General features: G+C 45.7%; 2 protein-coding genes across 6 annotated transcripts in view; one reads left to right on the top strand and one right to left on the bottom strand.

Annotated features, from left to right (window-relative positions):
- Positions 1-1,359: 1,359 nt before the first annotated feature.
- LOC139351221 (selection and upkeep of intraepithelial T-cells protein 1-like) lies at positions 1,360-11,944 on the bottom strand. 2 transcript variants are annotated; one of them, XM_070993016.1, is made up of 11 exons: positions 11,680-11,944; positions 10,817-11,096; positions 9,833-9,891; positions 9,302-9,508; positions 8,791-8,865; positions 7,560-7,706; positions 6,852-6,956; positions 6,664-6,748; positions 5,324-5,441; positions 4,933-5,071; positions 1,360-4,000 (listed from the first exon to the last, which is right to left on the bottom strand). In XM_070993016.1, the coding sequence occupies exons 1-11, from the start codon at positions 11,753-11,755 to the stop codon at positions 3,861-3,863; spliced, it is 1,431 nt and encodes a 476-aa protein (XP_070849117.1). In that variant the 5' UTR covers positions 11,756-11,944; the 3' UTR covers positions 1,360-3,860. The 2 variants fall into 2 exon arrangements, with proteins under 2 accessions (XP_070849117.1, XP_070849118.1); XM_070993017.1 differs by lacking the exon at positions 8,791-8,865.
- A 2,123-nt stretch (positions 11,945-14,067) lies between these two features.
- Positions 14,068-18,712, top strand: part of LOC139351215 (WW domain binding protein 1-like) — an 18,836-nt gene continuing 14,191 nt past the window's right edge. The window contains exons 1-2 of one of the 4 annotated variants that reach the window (XM_070993004.1): positions 14,068-14,199; positions 17,090-17,921. In XM_070993004.1, coding sequence (XP_070849105.1) covers positions 17,777-17,921 — 145 coding nt within the window. In that variant the 5' untranslated portion in view covers positions 14,068-14,199; positions 17,090-17,776. Of the gene's footprint in view, positions 14,200-14,603; positions 14,842-17,089; positions 17,922-18,712 lie in introns of those variants that run through there. The other 3 variants (XM_070993003.1, XM_070993005.1, XR_011603566.1) reach the window with 3 other exon arrangements.

The raw sequence follows: 18,712 nt of genomic DNA, 5'->3' as shown, positions 1-18,712 counted from the left end.
CAGCGAATCACGGTCAGAGCCATTATCCACAAATGGAGAAAACTGGGAACAGTGGTGAACCTTCCCAGGAGTGGTCGGCCTACCAAAATTACTCCAAGAGCACAACGGCGACTCATCCAGGAGCTCACAAAAGAACCTGGATGAGTCGTTGGATTGGATTTAAGTCCGGACTTTGACTCGGCCAGACTTAAATCCAATTGAAATGCTGTGGTGTGAACTTAAACGGGCAGTTCATGCCCGGAAACCCTCCAGTGTGGCCGAGTTAAAACAGTCCTGTGAAGAAGAGTGGGCCAAAACCCTCCACAGCGATGCCAAAGACTCATTTGTGTGATGATCTAACACATTAAGTGTGACAAATATGCAAAAAAATAAGAAATCTAGAAGGGGCAAATACTTTTTCACAGCACTGTACGTTGAAGACTGGCCGAATTTAAGAAAAGTGCATTTGTTGGTGAAATTGAAGCTCTCTCTATGATTGCAGTCACAGGCAACATTCTCAAAATGTTTTCCACAAAATACAGTTTTTATAGTCTTCTTCTTGTCAAAGAACTCTCTCCTGATTTGCCAACTCTTACCAGTTGATAAGAAGCGATGAGGTATGCATGCACTGACTGAGAAATCTGGCCAACTGCCACAAAGTCCTGTTCTGGACACGTAGTGATCACGCTGTCCAACTAATCACACAGTAGCCACGGTGACCTTTGCCTTCTGACCACACAATCTAATCAGTTACAATTACAATGACGCTTTGATCCAAAGCACTGAGGTTATTTTCTGTATTTGTGTCAGCAAATTATGCATTATGGAAATACTTTCTGTATGTGAATGTTGCACCAGACCAGGGCTTTAATCGATTTAGAATGAGATTGTTTCACAGACGCATGTTTCGTATTTTGAACATTTCCTTCAGTTGAAAACTTACCTGATGAGCTTACCAGGCTTCTCCCAGTGTATCCTCGCCCTCTGGTGGTCAGCTCCAGACATTACACATTAAAGTTAAAATCCTGATTTCCATACCGGTCGATTTGGCGACACCTGCAGTGGTTGAATACTTTGTCATAAATCCAGTGTTAAAGCAGCTCTTTTATCTGATTATAGTGCAGCCAAACAAAGGTTATATTTCAGACAATAATATTAATTTCAACCTCCATCTGTTCATCTTGTGTTTTCCACACTACAGGACGGGGTTAAAGAAACTGCTTCTGTTGCAGAGGAGTTGGCTGCTCCTCACTCTTCCATTACTCCCCGGCATATTTACAGCTCAGTAAAACTAAATGAACCTTGTCTAATTTTGAAGACCCGTTTTTGATGACGATCGTGTCTTTTCTCTTGCTGCATGGTATACTGTACATATACACCATCAACCCTCACACACAGTCATCTTGTTTATGTACAATAGGTATTTCTTGTTAGAACAAGGTAGCAACTTGTGCACACAAGATAGATTATTATTTTGCACACAAGATGCAAACTTCAAACAATCATTTGTGCAAGAAAGTTCTTAACTTGGGAAGATAATGACTTTGGCAAATGAGATAAGAACTGACTTAAAGCAAAGTTGTTTATTCCAGAAAGTAAAGTGACATTTAACAGCATCTCGTCAGATCTGCTGCTGTGCTCGTCACTCCTGCCGTTATTATTGTTTGTCTGCAGGATTACAGAAACAGCTACTGGTGATTTTCATGAAACTTGGTGGAAAGGTGTAGCACCGGCCGAGGAAGAACCATTTCATTTTGGAGTGGATGTGCAAATTATTTTTAGCTTTTGTTAACATTGTGACATCGCACATTTGGCCCTGACAGAACAAATGTCATTCATCTGAAAATCCAGCAGACAAAAAATACAGCAAACTGTACAAATACAATGAGTCCACATTCCTTGGTAGCAGTAATCCTCAGGGGTTGTGCGACTAATTCTGCCCCTGCTCACATCCAGATGTGAACTGCTGGCAATAAACTCCAACAGGGACGCTGAGGAAAAGTATTGGAACTTTACGCTTCAAGAGAACAATCAATAACGTAGAGGGACGTAATCAGTACACAGCTGAGATGATGATCAGCTGGACACAACTATGTTTTGACTTAATTCTAATAGTTCTGAAATACAGTGTTTGCTCCAGCATGTTTGCATGTCATAGAAGACTGAAATGTTGGTGGACGTCTGCCCTCTCCAAGTTAAATAGTAACTTCGGCTGTTTAAGGATGCTGCCGGGAAGCGAGCTTGGTAGCCACTCACAGTGCAGTCCATACACTGGGACGGATCGCAAACCACCTTGTTCAGGTGGACTCACAGTCTGATCTTGCCTCATGATACAAGGTCTTTGGTTTGAACTTGAAAATGAAAACACCTTCACAGTAAATAAGCAGCACTTGTGAGAAAGGAACTAGAATCAGCAGCTCACAGTTGTTTTCCTCCACCAACCAGTCAAGTTGTCTGTCCAGACTCACCTAACACAGTGCTGTGAAAATGTATTTGCCCTCTTCCTGATTTCTTACTATTTTGCATATTTGTCACCCTTAAATGTTTCAGATCATCACACAAATTTTAATATTAGACAAACATAACCTGAGTAAATACAAAATGCAGTTTTAAAATAATGATTTTATTTATTAAGGGAAAAAAGCTATCCAAACCTAGTTCAATTTCATTGACCACACCCAGGCCTGATTACTGCCGGATCCTGTTCAATTAAGAAATCAATTAAATAGAACCTGTCTGTGAAAGTGAGGTGAAGCTCTCGAACAGAAACACATCATGCCGCGATCTAAAGTAACTCAAGAACAAATGAGAAACAAAGTCATTGAAATCTATCAGTCTGGAAAGGGTTACAAAGCCGTTTCTAAGGCTTTAGGACTCCAGCGAATCACGGTCAGAGCCATTATCCACAAATGGAGAAAACTGGGAACAGTGGTGAACCTTCCCAGGAGTGGTCGGCCTACCAAAATTACTCCAAGAGCACAACGGCGACTCATCCAGGAGCTCACAAAAGAACCTGGATGAGTCGTTGGATTGGATTTAAGTCCGGACTTTGACTCGGCCAGACTTAAATCCAATTGAAATGCTGTGGTGTGAACTTAAACGGGCAGTTCATGCCCGGAAACCCTCCAGTGTGGCCGAGTTAAAACAGTCCTGTGAAGAAGAGTGGGCCAAAACCCTCCACAGCGATGCCAAAGACTCATTTGTGTGATGATCTAACACATTAAGTGTGACAAATATGCAAAAAAATAAGAAATCTAGAAGGGGCAAATACTTTTTCACAGCACTGTACGTTGAAGACTGGCCGAATTTAAGAAAAGTGCATTTGTTGGTGAAATTGAAGCTCTCTCTATGATTGCAGTCACAGGCAACATTCTCAAAATGTTTTCCACAAAATACAGTTTTTATAGTCTTCTTCTTGTCAAAGAACTCTCTCCTGATTTGCCAACTCTTACCAGTTGATAAGAAGCGATGAGGTATGCATGCACTGACTGAGAAATCTGGCCAACTGCCACAAAGTCCTGTTCTGGACACGTAGTGATCACGCTGTCCAACTAATCACACAGTAGCCACGGTGACCTTTGCCTTCTGACCACACAATCTAATCAGTTACAATTACAATGACGCTTTGATCCAAAGCGACGTACTTATGAACCCACACGCCGATGGCGCAGCATCGGGGGCAGTTTTGAGGGGTTCAGTATCTTACCCAAGGATACTTTGGCATGTGGACTGCCAGGGCCAGGGATCGACCTCCTGATTGGTGGATGACCGCTCTACCATCTATTCGTCCTTGAGAGGACGTTTGTGTCAAATTTGAAGAAATTCCCTCAAGGCGGAAAAACAGAAACCAAGAACGGGCGAGGACGGAAACGGTCTGACGTTCAGAAGCCGTTGTTGATGAACCACTTCGCTCTGGCAACCACATCATTGGCAAAGTCCCTGTTTGGCGTCACGCTGTCCAGCTCCTCATAACTCAAAGGAATGACTCTCTCCTCACCTGCGATGTAACAAGCCAGCGCACCTGCAACACAAACAGTGAAGCTGCCGCTCAGGTATGTGAAGTCACACAAAGACAGCTCCACACTGCCAATGTCGGCATGCCACAGCAGGTAGTCCGCCTCGGCCACCGCTGCTTCATCAATCCTACGTTTCCCACAACACCTTTGGCCAACATCCACTGCAGAACTTCAACATTTTGGGAATCAGTTAATCGCTTTCCCGTTGTTCTGTCTGAAGACTGATGCAGCTCATGTACATGAAGACGTACATGTTTTTATATGTTAAACAGCCCAGATACAACTATCACAGATCAGTGAGCTTTAAAGGTAGCGGCAAGTAGATTTTGGGACCAATATTTTTCCTGAAAATTAGTCATTTACTATCCCAGAAACTGGGCTTGTTGGGGTTTTTTTTCGGTACAACTGACTGATAAGTGATTTGACAAATTTTCATTGGACAAAAAACAAAATTCATTAAAGAACTGAATAAAGAAGTAGAGACAGTCCTTGTATCAAGCAGAGGTGGATTCCAGACAGAGCCGGTCCACTTGTCCTGGAAGATTTCAATGTCTTGGACAAATGGGTGAAATTCCTGTCAAACATTATTTATTTAGAAGTTGGTCCATTATTGACTGAGCCGGCAGACGACTCGTCAATGTACGTCCACTGAAAGTGTTTGTTTTTGCCGCTGACTCTCCAGCTCAGACTGTCCCTCTAAGTGTCTGATAACATTATTATTTATTATTCAAAGCGCCCTCAAATGTCTGCAGTGAAGTTGGTCCGTAAAATGTTCTCATGACTTGTGGATGCCAACAAGCATTCTTTTAGCAGCGATCTAAATAAATTTCTAACTTTAATTAAAATGTGCGGTGTTCATGTCGATCCTCACAGTTTGAAGTCAAGCTTCATGAGTACAGTGAGGAGAGGAGGCAGATGCATCGATCCATGATTCTACCTTTCAGCTGCTGTTCTTTGCTCCAGTCCCGCTTCATTCTTGTCATGGTCTTGATGAGCTGGATGAGGAAGGTGACTCCTTGGTCCAAATGCTCCTCGCTGAATGGATTTCCTTTCACTGCGTGGTAGTGCCTATTGATCTGCACCAAAGGGACAAGATAACCAATCGACACAATGTCCTCAACCCAGCGAGCTGATTTGATTTGGTTTGATTGCCAGAAATGGGACCTGAGGTTCGCAACATTCAAGTACAGCCCCCCTCCACTGTGTACGAGGTCAAAAAATAAATAAATAAAAACTACGAGAGAAAAATAATGACCATTTCAGCTTTTCAGGCAATCTGCGTTTGAAAGAACAACATGACTGAAGCGGCCAAACAAACACACACAGACCTGCATGAGCCCGAAGCAGTTTGGGTCGGTCATGCCGAAGCCAGTGGGGCTCAGTTTGGTTCCAGCCTGAGACTGTCTGGAGATGATGGCCGCGATCAGGGCAGGGTGGACGTGAAGTCTGTGGGAGACGACGCAGTTTGTCGCTTTAATAGTGTCTCTTTTATCAGTGATTAGACTGTGTACAACATTTAACAGCAAGTTTGGAGCAGATTTAAATCTGTGTAACACAGATGAGCTCTGAATAAGCATCACACACTTTGTTGAATAGTTTCCTGGTATGTTATGTATAATGTGCTCGATAGTTTAGTATAACATCTGCAGAGGAGCGTCAGTGTGCAAAGTTTTGGCGATAAGTCGGTCTCTCTTTATCTCAAGCGTCAACTAAATACTGTTCAACTGCAGTTTTTCAACCAGTGGAAGCACCTGAGAGCTCTGCTTCACCTGCTCTGCTTCACCTGCATAACTCAGAATGCATGCATGACTCAAAACAACCAAAGAGACACACAAACAACCACAAAGAGACAAACAACCACAAAGACACAAACAACCACAAAGAGACAAACAACCACAAAGAGACAAACAACCACAAAGACACAGACAACCACAAAGAGACAAACAACCAAAGAGACAAACAACCACAAAGACACAGACAACCACAAAGAGACAAACAACCACAAAGACACAGACAACCACAAAGAGACAAACAACCAAAGAGACAAACAACCACAAAGAGACAAACAACCACAAAGACACAGACAACCACAAAGAGACAAACAACCAAAGAGACAAACAACCACAAAGAGACAAACAACCACAAAGACACAGACAACCACAAAGAGACAAACAACCAAAGAGACACAAACAACCACAAAGAGACAAACAACCACAAAGACACACAAACAACCACAAAGACACAGACAACCACAAAGACACAGACAACCACAAAGAGACAAACAACCACAAAGACACACAAACAACCACAAAGACACAGACAACCACAAAGACACAGACAACCACAAAGAGACAAACAACCAAAGAGACACAAACAACCACAAAGAGACAAACAACCACAAAGAGACACACAAACAACCACAAAAACACAAACAAACACAAAGACACAAACAACCAAAGAGACACAAACAACCACAAAGACACACAAACAACTAAAGAGACACACAAACAACCACAAAGAGACAAACAACCACAAAGAGACAAACAACCACAAAGACACAAACAACCACAGACACAAAAGATGCAGCTGTCGTCGATAAGGGAGCATACTGTGGATTTGTAAAAACAAAAAATACCCTTAAATATCACCACGTTCATACTGAACATACTTTTTCCCCACGCTTTTGATGGCCTCTTTGTACTTCAACATCTCGCTCAGGTCTCTGCTGGCCAGCTCGTTGGAGGCTTCAGTCCCTGAAACAGAGAATCACATGACTGCAAGGACCAGGGTTTTATTAAGAGGAGCACACCTCCCTCAGCAATGTTCATCCTGTGTGAGGCCGTTTGGTGGACTGACCTCTGCTGGACACATTGTTTGGTCTCGCTGTGTCTTCAGAAGCTCCCTTTGTGTCCACCAAGTTAATGTCTCCGTACTCTGAAACGCACAGAGACACCATCGGACCTGTCCATCACCATCTCCTCCAGTCGTTTCTAATCACTGTGAAGCCATCATTTCCTCTCTCAACCGTCCTCGTCCATTTCTATTCCATGTACCAGTTATTTTGCCAGAAATAACCACAGGCGTGCCAATCTTTGAAACAAGAGAACTATGTACTTCAAAAAACTCAGTAACTCAGTCTTCACTCTAGATTTTACTGACTAACTGAACTACTTGGTTTAAAAGTTTGATGTGCTTAACGGTGCTTACCTGTGAATGTCTCATTACCTGTAAAAACCAACAGAGAGCAGCAGTTTTGGTCACCATCTCATGTCCTGCAGATGCTTCAGGACAGGATCAGTCAAATCAATCAGCTGACTTACCTTCGAGTAGTGGTGTATCTGAAGAAAGAACAAAGACAGTGTCAGCTCTCTATTTATCATGATGACAACGTATTGCATCAGTTAACAGAATGTACTTAATACAGGAACACAAAGTGTAAGATCAAATCATCCAAGAAATCCAGGATCATCGGTGGTGTAGTGCAGGGTCAGCACTGCGTACATCTACCACCTCGCTGTGGATGATTACGGTCATTGCTAACTCGCAGTAAAACAACAGACCAACCTTTGGGAGTCTGCAGCGCAAAGAATCGCTGCTTCACGACCCCCCACACTGGAACAATGGCAGCCAGGGCGAAGACACTAGTCAGCACAAGGGCGACGACCAACAGGGTATCACGACCAAGTCCCGTCTGCAGGGAATCGAACTCATCTACAAACAACACAGCAGTCGGAGGAGAAGGTGACGCTGCAGCTCGAAGAGTGTAAAAACTAAATAAATGATAAATAAAAAAAGTGGGAGCTGTGCTGATCATCGACTGAGGCTTTGACGGCCGTGAATTCAAGAAGCATGACAGAAAACTGGCCAACAAGCCCTAAGAGATATCTTTATTTTACACCTTTATTCTACACCTTGGCAAAACCTGCCGCGTACATTACCCACAATGCAGCTCACCCGCCAAAATGACTGGGGTGTGTTATGCCAAAAGCAGCTAATGTAGCATGGCTGAGGAGCAGCTGCGGAGGTCTGGCCAGCTCACGTCTTTCCAACTGCTGCTGACTCAAGTGACATCACCTGAGGCTTTTATCACAGCGCCCTCTGAGACTCTGCTCACACATTAAATCATTAAAGGTATATTTACTCAAAAGCTGGACTTAAACACAGTTTTGAAGTACCTGTACTTTCCTGTATTTCAACTTAATGCTGCTTTCTACTTGCACTCTTCTACGTTTCTTTTCAGGAAATATTGCACTTTCACGTCACGACATTTATCAGACAGCTTTCGTTTCTGATTACTTTTCTAATCAAGATTAAACATAATAAAAATGAAAGTACATATGATGAGGTTATAAAACGCCACATGTTTCAGGACTGAACCAGTGATCATCTCTGATCGTGTCCAACAGACAACATGTGTCTTCTTGTGTCTCCGTGTTGGGTCAGTTACATTCAAAATGTAATATATTCCATATGACTGCTTACTGTCGCTTTGTCCTCGTGGAGTAACGTGTGACTGATTACACTACTTATGGGCTACGTTCACCGAAATAACAGCAGAAGTGCGGCTAGCGTTACAGACTGCAGTTACGTTGCGGATTGTAATACAGGTTGTAGTTTTTAATGAAGGTATGGGATCTTTTGCTTCAGGCTCACAGTATTTGTTTCACCGCTGAATTATTCTGCCTTTGGCTTCAGCGGCCGCTCGGCTGAAGAAATCAAGACTTACAATCCAAATAATCTCCAAGAATCAGTGACAGTACAGCCGTAGTGAGAACAGGCTAAGTTTCATATTTACCAATGACAGAAATGGCGCCCTCGCTGGCCAGGCTGGCTTCAGGTATTTCCACTCTACAGATCAAGGTCCCATTTCCTGTTAGCATGACGTTACAGAAACAGAGTTAAATCCACTTCAGAAAGATGCTTCAGAGCGGAATCATGGTGTTTTTAAGGTTTCTTCAGTAAGACTCCGACTCAAGTGTCTCACCCTCACGCTTCCTGAAATGAAGCCCTGCCTTATATTGTGACACTAAAATGGACAGCAGACCGTCCTCTGCCAGCTGGAATGTGGACAGCCAAAAGTCACATGACAGCTTCCTTGTTCAGTACGTGAAAGCCACTCCTAACATGCCAGTGCCATTTTTATTAATTATGCTACACTATGAAAAGTCAAACTGCACGTTTATTTCAATCTTCACTCCGTCTCGTCTTTTCTTCTCATGCACGTCTTCTTCTGTCCTCTCTGATGTCATTTCTGTCCTGGGCTGAGACGACAGACGCGATCTGATCCTGAGGTTCGGCTGATTTACCTTCAGCTGTCGCCACGTCGACGAGCGTCTGGACGGAGAACAGGCCGTCCGGTCGGACTGAAGACTCCACCCGAGCCGCCAGGACGTTTCCCCTGGAGTCCAGCAGAGACAGCGTGGGCTCCGGGTTCCAGCCGCTGGACTCACAGTGCACAAAGAGCTCATTGGCTGAAGTCCGCCGGACGGACAGGTTCACTTCAGACACCTGAGCTGGAGACAAACACACCTGTCAGAGCGCCGTGTCCACTGTGGTCTCGTCTGCATGCGTCTCTTGGATAATTTCGTACTCAATGTTGGAATATTGATTATGTATTTTTGGACATGCTACCAAGCTGGTGCTCTGGATGCCAGGCGGCCCGTAGACCAGTTCAGACCAAAACACCTCACTGCTTTTGTCTCAACTGTCCTTTGTGTTTGTTACTTGCTAATTAGCTAGTTGTGTGCTACCATGCCAAGCTAAGGTGGTGAACATGGTGAAAGTTAAGCATGTTAGCATGCTGATGTGCACGGAGCTGCTAGCTCTCGTTATCTTACCAACAATGAGTGACACAAGGGCTTGGCCTCTCACTGAAGATCCTCGCAGAAGGACACACCTGCATCAAGACGATGAACGAGGAAGACTTGTGAGAGCAGCAGGAAAACACAGAAGAGAAGATGTCTTCATTTTAGATGAATGTTCTCCGACTACATTCCTCCTAAATCATAGCAAATCTTTTCATTCAGCTCTTCAAATCCTACTTATGTTCAAGGAAAACGTCTCAACAGAGTGAGAAATTCCACGTTTCCTACTGAAGTTCCTGAACAGCGGCAGCAGGTCACCTCACCTGAAAGGAAGACCTCTCGCCGCTGACGTCAGACGTTTCTGACAAAACAACAGCAAGCGTCAGGCGTGGAGGCTGGATGTGAACAGGAGAGGACTGTGGGTGGTTTACAGGCCGGTTCACCTCTCGGTTTTCTTTGCATGTGTTGGTCCTGAGAGTGCAGTGACCACCAGGACGCTGTGTTGAACAGTCCCAGCCTCTTTTTAAAGCATCAGTCTGCTTTTATTCTACGGTTACTTCCTGTGCAGGCAAACTAAAACCAAAAGCTGCTCTGACATCCTGCCCGACGGTGCTGTGAACGCCTCAATGATGGCTTATTCCAACTCCAACGTCCCCCAACTAACAATGCTGTAGGGCTGCATTTTAACGCATGTGTGGAAGAAATCAGGTTTCCATTACAGAGCAGGAAGTGACACGTGTGTCTGTCAGTGCTGTCTGACTTCCTGTCTGTGGCTCCTCAAACAGCTGCTTGCTGTAGTTTGTATCAGACAAACAGCCGGAAATAGAGCATCTGTTGGGACTACTTTCAGTGGCGGATGAATCCACGTTTGTGTGTGTGTGTGTGTGTGTGTGTGTGTGTGTGTGTGTGTGTGTGTGTGTTGATGAAGGAACAACAGTGCAGCTCACTGATGAGTGGCTCAGAGGACGAAGCTCGCTGAGCTGTGAGCATCAGGAGAAGAACAGAGAGCGTCAGGACCTGTAGACGCCGTCGTCCTGTCGTTGGACACCGAGCAACTTCAGGGAACCATCCTCCATTATGGCCGTCCTTCTGAGGTACTGTGGCGCCTTCTCCTTCACGAGCTCTTCGCCGTCACGGACGACATGAAGCGTCAGTGGGGACGGACCGTCCACCCGTGACCACTCCACCGCCATGACACGCGAGGTGTCGACAGACGCGGTGAGGCGGCACGGCAGGACCACATCTTTGCCGACAACTGCAAACACTCGGCCAGGTGAGCTGGTCTGCAGAGGCATACCTGAAAAAGACGGAGCGAAGGAGAAGTGATGAGCCGAAGCAGACTGTGTCTGTGAGAGCTGTCGCAACAAACGAAGAAACACGGTGGAAAACAAGCCAAAGGCCAAGACGACGTCTTTCACTCGTCGGTCTTATTTTCCAAACCCAAAAACATTACGCTCACTTTGATTTATGACAAACCATCAGAAAATCCTCGCACGGCACAATTTTGCTTGAGAAGTGACTGAAATGATTTGAGGAGTGCTGAAGCCATTCGCTTTCTAACATCTCATGATCAGCTCATCAGCTCTACTCTGAACCATCTCTGTGCTCATCCCACGGCTCACCACCTACAGAGCACTGAAAGCACAGGAAAGTCACAGCGTGCATCCACAAGCAGGTCAAGGTCAAAAACAGAGGACAGCATCCGTTACATGCGCCACACTCAGTCTGACAGAGGAGTCGAAACTAGCAAATCCGCCATTTTAACGTTGGTACGACGCCAGAAAAGTAACGTTGACGATGGAGCACAAACCTGAGACTCAGCACAGATAATCCCATGTAATAATCCATGTTTTGAGCGTGCACGTTTTAGACATACTGACCGGACGCAGGCGGAGCGACGCTGCTGAAAAGCGGCACCAAAGCACAGCAGAAGAGGCTCAGACCCGCCGGCCTCATCGTCAGGCCGAGGAGCACCCTGGGAAACACAAACGCGCTGCTTATGGCGCATCAAAGTCTCTAGATTTAGTTTGAATACCGATTTGGTCGCCGAGTACCCTTTTACACACAGCGTATAGTTCGAGGAAGTCATGAAGTTTGTCAGAAGCTTCGGCGCATGCGTATATGGCGAGTGGTCAGGTGACTTATGACGCCGCCTTTGCGTCACGTGTGATTGACGGGCAAGAAATGGGAATCAGAGGGTGCTTTTCATTACGTTGAATTGTGCCTCCTCGTCTCCTCTCTCCTTCGTCGACCCGGAAGTCGTTTCCCCTCCGCCATGATGAAGGATCTTCCAATTGCTTAAATGCACCTGAAGGAGACGAGGAGACGAGGAGAGAGGAGGCTTCTGAAGGAGATCAGAGTGAGGATACACCGGTGTATCCTACGCCGAAGTCTTTATTATTTAAGGGGCGTGTCGTATGTGGCGCACGTTTGAATCATGGCGGGAGCAGGTCTTCACAAATGTCATCCTGATTCTTGTTTCAACTGTGTCCTTTTAACAACTGTGTCTGTCACCAAGAGATGAATGAAAATTCTTGGTATATTACGGTTTTTTAAAGCGAGGCTACAAGGCTGTTGGTTTAATCTACCGCACAGCCGTCCTCTGTTACGCCTCTAACGGCATTTAATTGAAACCTCATCAATAGTAATCAGGAGTAGAACAGTGTGACTGCAGATCTGACCATAATATCACGTTTTACAGCTTTTACAGCTGTGCAAACGTCATCAGTAAGTGACGTCGCTTCGGACTGACGCTGTGGAGCGAGGATTTTTCATTTCGGAGTTTCGTCTCCTTCGTCCTCACGTCCCTTCCTCGCATCCCTCTTTCATGTCCTCGCTGGGCGGAGCTAAGACGCGAGGAGAGGAAGCGAGTGGAGGAGACGAGGAGACCAATTTATGGAATGAAATGCACCCCGTGTTTGACTTCAATATGGTTTAGATTCAAAGAAGAATACATTTACCATGATGCTTTGCTCTGTGGGGGACCATACGTGTTTTCTGGGCCTGCGTACCTTCAGTTCTTCGAGTGATGGAACTTAACCTGAACCTCCTTTCACTGGAGCCAGAGCGGACATCCACCAATCAGGCGGTGGTTCGATCCCTGGTTGCCGGGGGACAGAGTCCAGCAGGGTAACGGCTCTGGGGCGGGAATGGAGGCTCCCGAACCTCCTACCAGATGGGAGGGGGGCAAACAGTCCATGGCTGGGGTGGGAGCTGTCTCTGCTGATACTGCGTGTCCTTCTTAGACATCGCTTGCGCTGGACGTCCTCGGTGGTAGCTAGCTGGGCACCGGTGGTGTCCTGGGCGGCTTTTGACCTGACAAGTCACTTTAAAAAGTAGAAATTCACTCTGGTGAAGTTGGTGTGAAGTTGGAGACACTGAGCAGCGTCTTCTTACAGTCAGGGTTAGGTCTTAAAAAAACCTTCAACCTTTACTGAAGGAACAAGCCGGTGTGAACACGGCTGTACTGTCCCGAATGCACTGCATCCAATTACAGTGCGTGAACATGAGTTTAAAATACACTGAGTACATGGAAAAGCATTAAAGACTGTTCCAAACTAAAACATGTTTACTCAGGTTTCATTCATTCATTCATTCATTCATTCATTCATTCATTCATTCATTCATGTCAGGATGATGTGTTCAGGGTCCGGACCAGCTCATCTGATCTCTTTAGTCTTGAGGGTGACAATCTCATTTTCCATTTTTCACTTATGCTGTTTTTCTGTGTGAGCCTGGAGTTGTTCCTCAGATTACGCTGCAGACTGATGTGTGAAGAGCATGTTCGTTATCCTTAACAGCGACGGACAAACAACGCAAGATGATGCTCAATAATTCAGCGATAAAAATGTGGAAGATGAAAAACTAAAGAGGTCAAAGGTCCATCAACACGTCTTCATCAAGAACATCTGACCCTATAGTGTGTGTGTGTGTGTGTGTGTGTGTGTGTGTGTGTGTGTGTGTGTGTGCGTGTGTGTGTGTGTTCCTGTAGAAAAGCGTTCTCTCTTGTTGCTAGGAACGCAGCCTCCCGCATGGTGCACCCTGATTGGCCTGCAGCCCTTCGCCTCGGGCCAATCAGATGCCAGTGCGTCCGCCATGAGCATCCATCATGTCCCTTCTCCTCATCATCACCACTACGACTGATTATCAGCACTACGCTGAAGTGACCGTGCGGGCACGTTGTGCTCATCTATTTGATTCTTCTTTCATCACTGTTTTAATCCGGCTGGAATCTAAGCATGCAGAATAAACCGTAGAATAAACAGAGATGTATCTTCTGCTATGCGCTGCACTGTTGTCGTCCACAGGCTGAGGATCCATCGCTGCAGGGACTCGGTGCCGTTACTCGCTGGTGGACGTCGAGTTGACAAAAGCAGGCACACGCGGAACTTCCGGTTTAAGTAAGGCTGACGTCTTCTTCACAAAATAAATGCGCAGCGTTTGTGAAGTTTATCATCTCCAGTCAGGGGTGGGAAGGGGCTGGGGGCGGCAACTGCAGGACAAGTAGACAGTTAAATCTAACACGTGATGTCAGAAACTAATTCCTGTGCAACCGTTCAATGCTAATACTTCTGCTGTGCTGCTGAAATCATCAGGTTAACATGTAAATTGTTCAAATACGAAACATATTATCCATTGTTGTTATGCGAAGCAGGTTATATACAGATACATCAAGTTGTTGGTATGAAAACAAGATATTGGATGAACACATAGATTAGATTTTTATCGGCGAGTTCACGTGTCAGAAAGGCTTTAATTCTGAAATAAACACGCGACAATGCGGAAGTGTGTCGCCTCGTACCACATGAGCTTGACGTGCCGCTCGCGGTGATGGCGGCGGGGCTGGCGGAGGGTCGCACCGAGGAGGGAGAGCGAGGAGGCTGAGAAACGGAGACAGGAGGCCCCGGGCCGCCCCGAGCACCGACAGACAAACAGAAATCACACGAAGAACGACAGCAGCGAGGCCCGCGGACTGACACGGAGGACGACGGACGGACGGACGGCGGAGCGGTTTGTCGGCTAACGTTAGCGGCAGCTGGAGGGTCCGTCTGCAGGCTGGTTCGCCCTCATTACACGCACCGCACATATTTAATGTCAGACACAGAGTGCTGCGTTCAGCTGCATGCTGTAGACTGAAATGATGCCACGGTGTGTGTGCGTGTAAGCGTGTGCGCGGGTTTGGGGGGTTCATACACATGGAGGGGCTCCATCCGAGAGCACCTTGCCTCCTGATCTGTAAGCATACACGTCTTTATTTGCCTTTGCTTGAAAACAGGCCTTGCTGGACTGTGGACAGCAGGAAATGTGGAAAAGGGGGTTTGTGGACTGTGCAGCTGCCATTTTCCTGGACCCCAGTGGTCTGGTGGACCCCCTTCACCTTCATTTTGTTGGCCTTGGTCATTTTTTCTTTTCATTTGTGAAACACTGAGAAGACGTTTGCACGGCGTGTCATGTCGTGAGCAGCTGGCTTTGATCTGAATGAGTCAGGTGTCCACATGCAGGACATGTGACGTGCTTCCTGTTGAATCTGCACCATATGTCGTTTTCTCCGTGTTACAGGTGGCAGGTCGCTGTCAGACGAAGACCGACACTGAAAACTGCAAATCTTGGTGTTGAGTTAAACCACTGCTGCTCTCTGTGATGCTGAAGTGATGTTTGGCAGATTACTGTTGATTACTGCCTGCCGCTGGTATGGTTACGAGTCGTAACCAGTCGTAACTGAGCCGGTGCAGTGTTGTCTAACTACTCTGCAGTAGCACCCGTGGCCAGCAGACAGATCTCATCCCCGTTATCTGGACAGACGCTGGACAGTATGCACAGACCGACGGTCCTCAGTACACCATCCTATAAAATGCAAGAATCCATTATTGACCCTCCAGAGGGGAAATTCTGGTGTTACAGCAGCACACAGAGAGAGTACAAGTACACATTAACAGAGCACCCTGAAGAAATTCAGTGTGTATACAATCAAAATCAGAATACAATAAAATAGAAAGTGTACAAGAGCGGCAGGTTGTTTGCAGATGACGTCACGTCGCTCTTCTGTTGTGGTGAGAACTGTAGACGGAGGGCAGGAAGTGATTTTCTGCGTAGGAAGCTCTGCAACGCACTCAAAATGCTGATGTTTCACGTCGTTTATGATCACTCAGCTCGATCAAACCAAGAAGCCAGGAGGAGCTTTTATGGAGTACCAAATGCTGTTGTTCATGAGGGTGAAAAATGCAAGAATTTGACCAAAAAGTGTCAGAAAAAAATATCCTTAGTGTCTGCGGTCGAGAGGAGCCGAGTCAGCTAATGGTATTAGCTGTTGTTTTAAACCCATGGTTATAGATTGAAAGTCGTAGCTTTCAGCAACACGCCTAACGCTTGTTGAATCAGCGTTAACAGCGTAACATAAGACAGCTGAACGTAAATAACATATCCTGGCTTGTTGAATGATGATCCTCGTCTTTAGCGGCGTTTCACTGGACCTTTGCGAGCAGTTAACCGAGCAAACAGCTGTAACGTGAACGTCGACGTTCAGCACGGCGGCGCTGAACACTTGCTGCTCGTTAATCCACAGGACAGTAAAAGCTACGCAGCCGTGAACAAACCAAACGACAGTCATCCCGGAGCACTTTGGTACCGAAGTCGTGGATCCAACTGCAAACAGGAAAGTTTTTACCTCCAGACTTTTGTCTGCTTTCATTTGTTTTCTCGAGCAGAACGACGTCTGAACGAGTAGCTAGCTGTTTTATCTGCTGCCTCAACAGCAGCAAATCTTTCAGGTCAGCTGAAAGGTCGCTTTTCTTCATAATGTGAAGGTCACATCCAACATATGTTCTGATTTTCTGCTCCTACCTTTCTCTCATAATTTAATCTAAGATAGCTTCGTACCAACTTTCCTCCATCTCGTCCATTGCGGTCTTCACTTCCTGCCCTGGTCACCAAACACATCATGCCAGTAAGAATGATCCCGTGTGTTGAGCCAAACCAACATGTCGGTCCGTCTCTCAGTACTGTCTGACTTCCTGTCTGTGGCTCTCAGTGCATTGGTTCCCACTGAAGACGTCACGAAGTGTCATTAGTTTCCTCAAACAGCTCCTCACTGTAGTTTTTATCAAACATACAGGAGGAAATAGAGCGTCCGTTGGGACTATTTTCAGCGGCGGATGAATCTACGTTTGGTGCTGTAGAGTGTGTTTGTGTGCGTTTGTTTGTGTGTGTGGATCTTTCTGCTGTGATGTAACTTACTGTTGTGCTGTTATCAATAAACTATTGTGCCTTTTGTCTCTCTCTCTCTGTTTCCAGTTCAGGACCTCCTATTGGCCATCGTCCTGTCTCGCTCCACCAGCCTGTACTACTACAGCTGCAGCTCTTCTAGTACTAAGTAGCAGTACTCAGTGTTATTACTGTGTTTGCTAGCAGAGGTGCACTGAAGCCTCGGAGTGGTTTTAAGCAGAAGTGACCTCTGCAGCAGGGCGGATAACAGCTCTGTTAGCTCTGAAGACGCTTTGGATTGTGCATCAGTGCATTTTGGTGCTAACAGACCTGGACCTGGACCTTGTTTGCTTGAGTGTTGCACAATGCTTCACATTCAGCGGCCCTGAGTCGTACTTCCCTTCAGGTCAACTTGCTCAGTGATGAGCTCAGTAGTTTGCGGTCAGAAAAATGTCACTGAGACTGCCAGACTAGCAGCTGCTTCACCGTGAAGTCCTCTCAGCTGCAGCATAAACAAAACAGGATTTCACCTGCTCTGAAAATGTAGATGAGTTTGAGGCAACTTGCAGTCAGCAGCTAATAACTACGGCAGCAGTTCAATCCAAACCACTTTCCCACTTCAGAGATAAATTTCAGTTCGACAGTAAATCACCTGAAAATGTAGCTGGACTCTGACCAGGTTACGCATTTGGCAGCTAACAAATTGTTAGCTGCTAGTGGCTAGCTGTAAGCAAGTAGCGGTGGCTTGGGGCTAGGTCCAGGCAGAGCAGGGGTGTGATGGAGTACCACTCCGGTGGCAGCCTGCCCCTGCTGGGGAGACCACGGTACTGCCCTGGGGCCAACACTAATGGAGGATACCTGTGTGAGACGGGACACTGCTGCGGAGAGACCGGCTGCTGCACCTACTATTACGAACTCTGGTGTAAGTTGGTCATACTGTCCTGTGTGCTGGTAGTGCTGTATGGGTGTCTGGTTTCCTTTAGGCATGGTTAACAGGAGCGCTAACTATCCTCTGGGACTCTTGTTTGGTGTATGTGATACTATCTAATGCAACAATATGAGGAATAATTCGGTATTTCTTTTGTTCTGGTGCTTCTTGTCATTTTCATTCTTGTTGAATCCTTCATGTGTTGTTTTTAGCAGTGTAAGGTACTGTTGTATCTTTGGCATTTGAAGAAGCACTAATAGGGTTTTGTATACCAAAGCACTTCCCAACTTTGTTACAGCATACAAACGAGTTCATATGTAGAGATGTAGAGATTTGTCACTAAATATTTACACCCAGTCAGTGCCAGAGGAAAGTGTTGCATTGCGAACTCAACTAACTGACAAAATTAAGGTTAACTTTGTCCCATTTAGATTGAAGCATAAAGGCAAAAGGAAATAAAGTTGGATCTGACACCAAATGCTGTTAAATAACAAGATACACTAGGAAGATTTTAAAATGTAATTTCCCAAAATAACACAACTAATGGCGATTAATCTGATATTACTCATTCAAAACTCTCTTGTTCCCACGTGTTAACAAAACAAAGTAATAACTTAGATTTATAAAGGATGAACCCACGTTTGGTGCTGTAGTGAGTGTGTGTGTGTTCATGGTGATGAAGAACAGTGAGGCTCACTGATGAGTTTTAACGGAGGTCAGTGGCTCAGAGGAAGAAGATCAATCAGCTGTGATAACACACATAGAACCTGTTAGCAGTTACCATG

Source organism: Chaetodon trifascialis, chromosome 23 (assembly GCF_039877785.1).
Source record: "Chaetodon trifascialis isolate fChaTrf1 chromosome 23, fChaTrf1.hap1, whole genome shotgun sequence".
NCBI lineage: Eukaryota > Metazoa > Chordata > Actinopteri > Chaetodontiformes > Chaetodontidae > Chaetodon > Chaetodon trifascialis.
Note: the sequence above shows the minus strand (reverse complement) of the source record. Positions and strands in the feature narration are given on the sequence as shown.